General features: G+C 34.4%; 1 protein-coding gene across 1 annotated transcript in view; it reads right to left on the reverse strand.

Annotated features, from left to right (window-relative positions):
• Positions 1–4,847: 4,847 nt before the first annotated feature.
• Positions 4,848–12,473, reverse strand: part of Rac1 (ras-related protein Rac1) — a 35,617-nt gene continuing 27,991 nt past the window's right edge. Inside the window, exons 5-6 of the mRNA XM_069841333.1 lie at positions 11,695–11,829; positions 4,848–5,406 (exon numbers count right to left, since the gene is read on the reverse strand). Of these exons, the coding sequence (XP_069697434.1) occupies positions 5,251–5,406; positions 11,695–11,829 (291 nt within the window). The 3' untranslated portion in view covers positions 4,848–5,250. The remainder of the gene's footprint in view (positions 5,407–11,694; positions 11,830–12,473) is intronic.

Genomic DNA, 12,473 nt, shown 5'->3' on the forward strand with positions numbered 1-12,473 from the left:
TCACTCGTACATTGTAACATTAGACGTTGATGGTTGTCTAACAATCCACAGTATTTCCAAAGAAATCACGATACTACATAATAGTATCTCAGGAGTTTTATATAAGAAGACATCATTTAAGGACTTTTTTTTTTTAATTACACATTCTATCCAAATTGAGTGGTGTTTTTCTAGTACTTTTATATATTACTGCATATCGTCTATGTATCTTAACCACTTATTTTTTTAATTTTTGCAGCATCACCAGTTTTACAAAATTTATTTATATATAAATTAAAACCCCGATAAGCCAGATCTAGTTAAATCAGATATTGTTTAACCTAGACAGACTTTCTGAATAAATACTGGATAATTCACTCTCATATCGAACTGAACAAATGCTGTGTAGTGCAGACGGTAAGATCAAATGTGTCTTTGCCATGTAACACAACTACTAAAGCAACTGCTGGACCAACGTATCAACTATAATGTGAACAGACTGTACAAAAAGAGATTTTTGTCTGAACTTTTTGAAGGTGAGGAGCCTGGGCATGGCACAGGCAGAAAAAAGAAAACCCTGCAGAATATAAAGTTATAGGCTACAATTTCAGATCGATAATTTTCAATTCTGGAACTCAGTGAATAATATAGTGATTTCTACATTAGTCAAGTCATGAAAGAACATTTTGTATAACAGCAGTGTCCAACTCGAGAGCAAAGAAATTAAAATCAAAGACTATCATGAAGCACTGATTAGGATTAGTGAGAGACTAGTCAGGTTAGAAGAGGCTGAAAACTGGCTCGACAATGATGAAGGTAATCCAGCCAATCATACAACGAATGAAGTAACTGAATTGAATGAACGAGGCTGGGGACTCTGATTGTGCATCTGACAATGAAGGTACTAATATTCGAATACCAAAAATGAAGTTGAGGTTAAACAATATTTGAATTGTGTGATCGATTTTATTAAAAAATGGCATTAAGAAAATTTCTGCACATTAATATCACATGAGATATTTCCATAAACATTAAAGATGTGCGGAAAATAACAAAAGAAAATGGTTTTTAACCCCCCCCCCCCGCCCAAAAAAAAACTATAACTGATGCTATCATCAGCGCAAGTATTGTACTTTGTTATGCTGCGATTATTATACTGTAATTGTTTTTATTCATGAAATAGCATATTTTTATTTCTGTTAATTTGGGCTTTTGATAATCTGGACAATTTTCAGTCCCAATTGGTCCAGATTAACAGGGTTTTACTGTACTATTATGTATATACATACATATATTCTTTTTCCCTTCCTACCACAAATATATCAATCTTTCATCACCACTACTTTCAGTTTTAACAGAATTATTCATACTTTGGTATAAAAGTTCTGTAAGAAAACTGATCTTTGAATGAAGTTGAAGCTGAAAAATGATCTTTCTCTACCTTAGATATAAATATTGTTTAAAATTTTATTAAAGTGATAAATTCAAATTTTAGCAACTGCCTGAAGACATTCTCTGTTTCAAGGTTAATTTTACTCTTTTTGAGCTTCGTCTGCTAAGCTTTCTCATTAGACTTTTTGTACCCTGCACTGTGAATTGTAAGAACTACCACTAACCATGTCCTGCTCCTCCTAATGAAATCTAAAAATTGAACGTTTATGAACAATATATGCAACTTTTCATAATTTTAAATGCTCAAAATGCTTCTTAAATCACGACATTCTATAGGCCATAAAACCAAATCCCAGAAAACCGGAAAAGGAGAAGAAAGTAATGATGACAGTGACTATAACTTCTCTACTTTTCATAAATGGATTATGGTTTATTTTCTTAAGCAAAATTTGCAATCTCTCGTGCGACAAGTTCAGAAAATTTTGTTATCGATGTTCTAGTCTAACATTTGCTAAAAAGTCCAAAAATCACACAGTAAACAAGGACGTTAAACTTCCAATTTCCACTTTCTGGCTGAAGGACATCATACTGTGTAATAACTGAATGAAGTACGGTGTAAGTTGTTTTAGGTAACTTGTATGACACGATGTATAGCTCGTTTATATACATGCAGTTACATTAAAAAAAAAATGATAAATTAATATAAATTAATCTTCCAGTGAATTACACACTGCTCAAATGTGGTGGATACTATGCATGAATCCTTGTGCAGAACGTAAGTGTTTTGTTTACTCTGTCCTTCTGATTTAGCACTCAAAAGGATTAAACATGCTCTTGCTTAGAATATGACTGTATAGGAAACTTTAATTAACATAACCTCAATATGATAAAATTTGTGGGTTTCTCTAAATATACCATGTGATCATTACCTTTAGACGCCACTGTGTAACAATCTTTGACTGCATGCGCGAAACTTGCAGCTGACGAACTGCTACAGAGACCACTGACTTGTGCTGAATGCGACGGAAAACTTAACATAAGTATTCATTCTAGTTCCAAAACAATGAATGTTTATATATGGTAACACACATCTCAGATGTAATTCTCAGTATTTTACAGATCTCTTTAGTGCTCGTCATTATTGTGAAGTGAAACATTTGCGGTATTTTTTATTTAAACATGAACTTCACACACGGGCATATTATATGGTAAGATAGTGATGTAGATCTCCAAAAGAGCAGTGTGTAGGACTTTCCACAAACATAAATATTACCCCAAATGTTCGCCTACTGTTTCAGCTTCTTTGCCAGCACTATAGCCATAAACATTCTAACAAAGTATAAACTCTCAAAAAAAAAAAAAAAAAAAAACTTTACTTGCTTATGATGCTTATTACAAGCTAGTGAACGCAACAAATTTGAAGTCTCGTATGAAAATATACTGCTAAGGAGTAATTAAATTTTCAAATCAATTTTTGATAATCATATGATGTGTTAAGTGGTATAAACTGCTACTGGGGAACTTTTAATAAACTCTACACTTCAGTACGGTACTCCGTATCACTTAAATCCACCACTGTTTCTGGGTAAATGGCATATTATCACAGAATGTGTGTATGTCAGCTGCATTATTGTTCTTCATTCCTGATATACAGGACAACTCTCATTCCACTTGCTAAAAAAGGAATCAATTTTTTGAACACAATCTGTGGACACAGACAAAGGCATCAACTACATTCATTATTATTTTTTTTTTATTTCAGGTAGTTTTCATAAAGAACAGACATCATATTAACGGTTAAACCACCACCAGTCTAAAATATCTTTCTTCATCTACATAACAGCTCCTGCCATAACAATGGATTGTTCTGAACATTTAAAAGGGATCTTATTCAAAATTACCCCTCATAATTACGAGTATCGAGAAACAATGTCTGGAAATTTAAGACTGATTTCATAACATAAGCAGAGCTGTAAAAGGAATACAAATTTTTTATAAACATACACTTAAACCTATGATCAAAAAACCTATTCTTTAATCAGAGTACAAAATTATACATTATTAATGCTTTATGAACAATCAGATAAGCTTCTGTACAATGTATTTTCATTTTAAAAGAATGTGTTAACATTTATTCTATATTGGAAAATTATGAAAATTTTCACAATTACAATAAAATTCTAGCACAATAAAGCTCAAGCCATTTACTTCTCACTATTTTTATAGTATAAAGTTATTTACAGCAATTAAGATAGGAGGAAACTTTACATGCCAAAATTAGTACCACAATGTTCAACAAAAATGAAACAAAGCTGTACAGAGGCAAGACTGGCGCTTGTAGAGTACACTGTACATACGATATGCTTTGTCAGGTTATGTCCCCTTACAGTGAAAGGTAAACTCCTTTGCATTTAATTTGCAAACACTGCGACTCCAACATAAGAAAAAACTCATCCTGCTAAATGAACAATTTTAGTTTTTTTAACTTTCGCGTTAAGACAACATAATAAAACCCTTATACCAGGAACTGAACATAGCCATAAATCTGGCCAAACAATGAGAGATATGTTTCACAGTATTTTGTCAACATGTACGGGTTGCTTTGTTAACATTGTTATTATTCTGTAACTTTCCTGCTGATTTAAATTTCCAACAGAAAACAGTACAATAGCTTCAAAATTTATATTACTAGATTCATTTCAGTAAGAGGCTATGCATAATCCAGATGGTGTTTAAAACATGAACTGAAGGCATGAACTATAAACAAAGCCAGGAGAAAAAATAATAAAAATAAATAAACCCAAAGAATAGAACAAAAACTTGCTATTACAAATACTGAACTAATGGTTTCTTGTAGTCAGACACACCATCTTTTAACATTTGTTTGGAAGTACACTCTCAACTTGATCCCATGCCAATAAGGTTTTTTATCAATTACCGTAAGATGTTGATTCAATTTAAGTATTAATAGCAAACCGCCCTATTACATAACATCGTGTGTTCATGGCAAGTTACATTCACTTGTTCTTATAGCTTTGATACTTTTCTTTACATCACACATCTCTAGTGTTTCACGCTGTCAGCAGTAGGAGAGTGAACTTTTTATTTGAGGAGATTATTTTGCAAGTCAGAGTTGATTAGAAAAAGACAGATCAATACTGAGTTTGCAGCTCTTTTGATCTAAAAACTGGGTGGAAGAAATGGAAAGGTACATACACATACAGCACCCCATTTTCAAGTAATAACAATCCAAAATTACAGATTTCCAAAAAAGAACTGAATTCACAGATGTATATGATAATTTTACAAAACTATCGATTGAAACAATTTACGTATGATAGAAATGAGCCATTCCATTTGTAGAGCTTATACACAGATGGTAATCTGTCTTTCTATGGGTAACACAAAGTTTTACATGGAATCAAGAAAATAAGGATGATCTAAAAAACATTTGTGAAAGACAAGGGACATGGTGGTTCTTATTTAGATGCACAGATCTCATAATAAAAATAAGCTAGCCTTTCATAGAAGACTCCAGCTACAACATATGATTTCTATGGAAAACTGCTATGAAAGTCAAAGCTCTGTGTATTGTTATGAGAAATGTACACATTTTTATTGACAAACATCGTTAAATAAATTTCATTGGAAGAACATTAAGGTAAAAATCTGTTAATCAACAAACCCCCTTATTAAAAGAAGAGGTGAACAGATTCCAACAGAAAATGTTAAGTTGGTTCTGCAACCACATGACATGGACCCATCAAACTTGTCTGCTAGCGGCCACTGGCATCCACTTGGGCATAAGCCCATATAAGGCTGACTTCCATTGTCATTGTAGTTTTAAATTCAAAACAACCGTTTATGTTATGTTACGGTCTACAGCAAGACACATTTCCTCTTTGGTTTTACTTGCAGCACAGGGCACAGTACTGCCCGAATTGCTTCATCAAACACTGTCTTCAAACCTTTCTGAGTTAATGCACTGCATTCTAGGTACTTAACAGCTCCAATCTCCTTTGCCATGGCTAATCCCTAGTGGAGAAAAAAACACACTTTTAGGAACAGTGACATGAGCAATCATACGAATACAAAAAACCATAAAGTGTAAAAATGTTCCTCACATTAATAATATTGTGTATTCCGAAATTACTATCACACATTTGAGTAAACTAATTACATAAAGTATATGAGAATATCCAAAGTATATGAGAATTATAGAAAGTACTAGTGGCTTGTGCAGCAAATGCTGTAAACTAAGTTCATTAGACATTCAAATAAAAATTTTTCAGATTTATTTTCAATGAAGAATACCAGACATTTTGAAAGTTATTTGTTTCCGTAATAATGAAATATACTCAATCTGAATGGTTTTTGTATGCCAAATACTTTTTCTTGAACCTATCCACCTTCAGTTTTTAAGTTTGAACACGAAAATGCAAGTAATAATGTCAGGGCGATCAGTGGGTTTTTCATGTGGGAGTAAAGCAATAGCTATTTCAGATCATTATGGATTGTAGGTGAAAGTTAAAAAAATGTCAGGTTTGCTATGCTTTCGAACAACAGACATAACATCTTAGTATAGCTGCCGCATGTAGAGCTTGAAATGTAGAGGGTAACATCATTTTATTCTGCCAGGAGATCTTGCTGAAATGATCGGAAGGAAGACCACATAATTTTGTAGGCTTCTTATTTTATCAGTAAGTAATACCTTTTGGTCTTTCCTTAGGAAATATAATTTTTGCGCTCTCTCGAGCCAATATTGAAGAGAATGACGCATATAAATATCTACACCACACCGACATTAAGTATAAGAGAAAGACCCAACCCCACTTGATTAACAACTATAAAAATATTTGATTTTTAATAACATTATTATTATTTTACGTAAGTTTTGTAGTTTATATATAGCCGCCACTCAGTAAATTATAGAAATAAAGATCTAATTTAAGATATTCTCTACATCTATTTACATAACCCCAAAACGTTTCATTTTCATATCAACAATATAGCATTAATATGTATAATTAATGAAAAATAGTCACATCATGGCATTAACTATAATAATATTTAATTTCTAATGCTAATAATGTCATCAAACCACCTCAAGTTTTGTAGATTTTAATATCCAATACACAGCTGTACTCAGAAAATTACACACCGCAGAATCAGACCTGTAAATTTTTTTAGTAAGTCTTGAAGTTTTTAATAACCAATTGAATTTGAGCTCTAAATATGTCAGCAATTCTGCAGGTCATGGCCTTCGTGGAATAGCCTATTGTTTATTATAGTGTGTGTTTTGTTTTATACTGAAATGCAATTATTTCACGAAACTGACGAAAGAAGGATTTTGGAAAATAGGAAAATTATGTAGGAAAACTAAGCTTCACTGAAAGTTACTATTTTTCTGAAAATCCTTGAATGCCAAGCTTCAAAATGACGGGTCATTCATTAAAATCCGTTCAGCTGTTTTCCCGTAATTTCCATTACCACTTCAAATTATATATATAGATATGAGAATATTCAAAGTATATGAGAATGGAAGAAATGAAATAGAAATTAGAATTAAAAATGATCCTGAGCACTTCAGTCCCAATGACTGCACTGTGCCTTCCTTTTACACATAATAGGGATTGGCAGTTGGTCCAGAACACATACTAGTAAACTTTTAAGGTTTTAAAGATCCCGAGATATATATTGCCAAGTAAATGAAATCTACATAAATCCATGTCATTACATTTTCGTACAATCTAGTGTGCCATCTTCTGCTGTTAACACCATACCTCGTATCATTTCTATGTGAGTGTGTAAGGAAAAATAATGATTAGAATCAATGTCGAGTGTCCTCTTTTAATCAGACATTACAGAAAATGGAACTTTCTGCGTATGATTTGGCTGTATCTATAGATTGACAAATCGAACTGAAACCCTGACCAAGTTGCTACGTGAGCGCTGTCTGTTTTGGGGTGAGTAAGTGAGAAAGCACGGGAGGAAGGGAGAGAGCACTATGAACTCAGTGTTGCCACATTTAGTAAGAGCGATACATAAGATTATTATTATTATTATTATAGAATTAGTATATTATTAATATAGAATGCAATACTTGTCTGAGGTGCTCTTGACTACCCTTATAACCTACATTCATCTTTCAGTGTAGCGCGGAGTTTTTAAATGTAGGTACTTAATTTTATTGTGTAGTACTCTTGTATTTTTCTCCTTATAATGCACCTATCCATGTCATCAAATATGATTTTTTTGCTCACTTTTCGGTTTTTACCCGGTGTGGATAATTTGGTTTGGTTACTGTCGAATACTTTCGTTTCTCTTCTAACTTTTTTAATTAATGATTCTGATTTTCCAGTTGCTGTTGCAGCTCGTTTCGTTGCTTGACACAATGGCAAATTAAATGAATTCCTGTTCTTCTCAGCATCCAAAAACTCAATTACCTTGGCAACAATACTTCTTCCTTCACTATGTACAACTTTATTCTTGCCTGTCTCCATCGATGTGAATTAAATATTTGATAATACTGTAGCTTAGGAACCTTTATACACAACACAACTCACTATCAGCTAGACTCTAATCGGCAACGTTGTGATCGCAGTTGTATTGTACTTGCAGGTCCACTCACAGTTTGTCAAACCTGCTAACAAAAGTATTAAAAGGTTGAGTAGTTGCCTGCAATGCTAGCATAATGGAACCTTCCTAGCCAACAGTCGAGGCAAAAATGAAGAATCCGTTATTGTGGTAATACTGGAGAGTGGTTCTTCTATTGGTCGCGATGCCCACACACACCCTCCCAGATACTTACAGGGGATTGGTGACTGAATGACGCAGAGCGAGGGAGAGAGAAAAAGAAAGAGAGAGATTCCAGAAGTTGGCGTGTTTTACAGGGTTTCACTATACTTGTTGTGACTTTCACTTTTTAATACCGAAGGTGAACAAAGTGAATGTAATTTATGAAAGTTTTATGCTATCAAAAGTAAAATTACGCAGTTTTTTCTCTCATTCCCACAGCTAAAAAGTTGAAACTTGCTAGTGATGAACGAAAGGAGAGTAATGCTACAAAAATAAATTCGTTCATAACAAACTCTACGAAATCTGCTGTCCAGTGATAAACAGGAACCTAAGGAAAACTGACTGGGACAGGTACAAACGAGACCTATCAAAATTGACATCAGACACCTCCAGGAATATTTGTTCAGCATTAATTAGATGTGGAGTTGGCAGTTGACTAGTTGTAACAGTCCATTCTCCTACCCGATAATAACAATTGTCAAGCTAAGGTTGCTGGCTCGCCAAGGCAAGTTCCTTGGTTGTCTAAAGAGCTACCTTAAAAAAATAAAAAAAACAACTTTTTAAATTTGCAAGATGAACTGGTGATTGGGCCCCTCCCAGGAAGATCTCACCAGTTACAATAAAGCCATTTGCAAAGCAAAAAGGCAGAGCACATTGCCAGGGGATGGGAAGCATTTCCAGCAGTGCAAGACTTACGAAGCCAATAGCCAAAGGAGCTCAAAAGATAGCACAATTAAACTACGTAATGGTAGTTACACACAGTCCGGTATGGAAACACTGCTTCAATTGCAAGTGTACATTTTCTGGACTCAAAAGTAAATATCAACTGACTGTGCAGGGGCGACCAAATCTGTGCCATATATGTCAGAACAGACAGGACTGGAATCTGATCAGAGATATCATCAACGTGACTAAAATTAGATCGGCTATTAATTCATTATAAATCAGTAAGACCCAATTCAATCATACCTATGCTTCTGCAACAGAAAACTGATTTATTGAAATTCTATTTTGCAGTAACTATAGCTTCTGGTTATGTTTCACTGGCCTGAGATGACCAAAATGATGTTTACACCTAAACTTGGACATCGTAGTTATGCTGAGGCTAAGCATATCGTCCAATAAGCCTATCATCATTTTTACTTACAGCATTGGCGAGATTAATGTATCGGTACATTTATAGAGACAGTTTAATAAAGGATTTTCCTTCATACAATACCAATTTCCCTATCCACTGGGTAAATTCACAGAAGCAGTGCTTCATCATGTTGTCTCAATCTTTGAGAAGGTGCTGGAATCTAAAGAAATTGCTATATTTTATACATGTATGGCCTTAGTGTGCCTCAATGTAAGTCATGTAAAACTTCAGATAGGTGTATTTATTTATTTATTAATTCATTTATTTAACCTGGTAGAGATAAGGCCATCAGGCCTTCTCTGCCCCTCTACCAGGGGATTACAATTATATCATGAAGAATAAAATAAAGATGTGCCCTTGTGAATGACTCAGAGTCAGGTGTGGTTCTAATGAATCTAAGGCGTTAAGACAAATGTCGGGATGAGCCCTAAGAGAAATGGGCCACGGACCTATATGCCCTTCCCCATAAGTTCCCCCTTTTTCTAACAAACAACTTAATGCCCTAGTTCAGAGTCTATAAAATTATGAAATACATGTGCAAGGTCACTCATGTAGTCGCAATGCAAAAGGACAGCAAACCTTTCAATTTGCAGATTCAGAATTCACTCCTCCTGCACTGTGAAATGACACAGTTCATTTCAATGTGGAGACTTACACCAGCCATCTCATCCTCGTCCCGTCCCGTGATCATTTTGATCACATTTCCATCCCCCTCGCGTATGTGGTACCTAAGAGGTTACGTCCATTTTTGGTTTTCCCCTTCAAAATTTTCTAGAGCTCCTTCAGTGGAGCAGCGTAACCCGGAGTGAGACTAGTGGCCAACAGGCTTGGAGCTCACATATTTAGTTTCTTGCAGCCCCGAACCTCTTGCAAGGATGCGTTTTGCGTACCTTTTAAATTTGTCCTCCCAACTCACCTCTTTCAATTCAATTCAATTCTTCTGCAACTGGTACTGATGATTTTAATGTACTTCTTTTGTGGTTTATGGATGGACAGTATAGAAGAATGTGTTCCAGATCATCATGATTATTACACCACAGACAAGTAGGATTATCAGAAATGTGAAATCGGTGTAAGTACAATTTATTGAGTGACAATGTGACCTGTTCTGGATCTTGCTAAAAATGTTTGAACATGTCTGGGCAAGTTTTTGTACATTTCCAGGTCATTTGGTTTCTTTTGTACAGACTGTAAAATTTTTCCTTTGTCAGAAGAGAGCCAATTGTTGATCCATAGGTTTGTAAAATGAGACTTTACTGAAGCAAAAGCATTGGATAGAGATATCACTTGAAGAGGTCTTGGTTGCAAATATGTTGCCTGTTTTGCAATATTATCGACTTTCTCGTTTCTAGGTATACCACAATGACTAGGTAACCATTGATATGTTATTTCCTTTTGGAGTTCTTTTGGTTTACTTAGTTGTTTCTGAATTGGAATAATTCTATGTGCATATAGGTTTGGTACATATTTAATTATATTAAATACAGCCCCCTTGGATTCGGGAAGTATGCAAATAGATTTTTCAGAAATTTGAGTAATACACTGAAGAGCAGCATCAATAGCTAGCAATTCAGTGTCAAGACTGAAGGAGGATGAACATGGTATGAAATAACTTTGATATTTTGGAATATAATACCCTGCTCCTGATGTCCCATTATTAGGATTTAGAGATCCATCTGTATAAATTTGAAGGTGCTCCTTATATGTACTGCAGAGTAGTTCCATGGAATCTAACTTAAGAATGTATGGAGGATCATTTTTGGAATGATTTCCTGGAATTTGTATGCTATGTTCTGGAATCACCCATTTATATGGAGGAATTTCGTTCACAACTGGAGTTTTAGCAATGAGTGTGTCTGTGATGTAGATTGGTATTTCTTATGAAATGACTTTTTTTACATAAAAATATATTTATATAAAACCCAAATAACAGCTCATTTTATCCTCCAGTCATTAGGGGCCTCTACTCTGGTCATGAACAGCATTAATAACAACACTGGGTGAGATCAATTCACGTGTCAAAACAAATTAAATGGAAGTGAAAGCAAGTGTCGTGATAAAGAGCATCAATTTGTTCTTCAATCATTAGGAGCTTCTGCTCTAGGTCTTGAACAGCATTAATACAACACTGTGCAAGACTGATTTACGTGTCAAAGCAATCGAAATAAAATAAATGAAAGCAAGTATGGTGATTGTTAAAACCCTGTTCTTTGGTCAATGAAGCAGTGCTTTTACTTTTACGAAAACCATAATTTTAACTAAGTTCCAATGATTTCAAAAGTGTCCAGACTTTCCAGTAACTGTATTTTACATGATCTCTATGAAATAACGTTCTTTATGCACATGTAATGAAGTGAACAATACATAGATAAACAATATGATGTTACCTGAGGATATGTTATGGGAGCCAGTTTCTTGTCCTTCAGTTTCTCAATGGTCTCCTTATCTTCTCGCAAGTCAAGCTTGGTGCCAACAAGGATGATGGGAGTACTTGGACAATGATGTCTCACCTCAGGATACCACTGTATTGAAAGAATGTGTTGCATTAGTGCCTACAATTATCCCAAAGTTCTGTAATAGCTTTCAGACAGATTTCCTCTCCCCTCTCCTCCCCAAAAAAAGCCTTCGTAGTTTGTAGTCTGTGGATGTGAGTTTTCTAACACCAATATGCGCGAAAATTTTAACAAAATTTGGTATACATAAAATGCTGCTCCTGCTACTATAATCGTTTCGCTGTAAGAAAAATCCTAATATAAACAATAGCACGTGACTGAAGTGAGGCTTCATTGGCTGTTGTTTGGCGCCATAAATTCTCAGTACGCGTTCCCACCTACTGTTGTACATTCTGTTCTATGTTAAACATTTCCCGTTACTCGTCAAGTAGGCCTAACCTCACTACTATGCATTTGTTTGCTTAGGAAACATTTACTTTATAATTACTGTAATTAAAACTCACTTTAATTTATTATATACATTAAGGACTTTTCTTTCTCTCCGCTTTTGAGAGGGTTTCCACTCTTATGTGATATTAGTTACAATATAGAAAGAGATATTGATTCTAAAATAAATAAATTTCAGACGGTATGTGGAACAATACAGAGAACGTTCAAAAATAAAGTTAGAAAAGAAACTAAAGTAAAAATGTATAAAGTTATGGCAGTTCCCA

This window comes from Periplaneta americana, chromosome 12 (assembly GCF_040183065.1).
Source record: "Periplaneta americana isolate PAMFEO1 chromosome 12, P.americana_PAMFEO1_priV1, whole genome shotgun sequence".
In the NCBI taxonomy this organism is placed as follows: Eukaryota; Metazoa; Arthropoda; class Insecta; order Blattodea; family Blattidae; genus Periplaneta; species Periplaneta americana.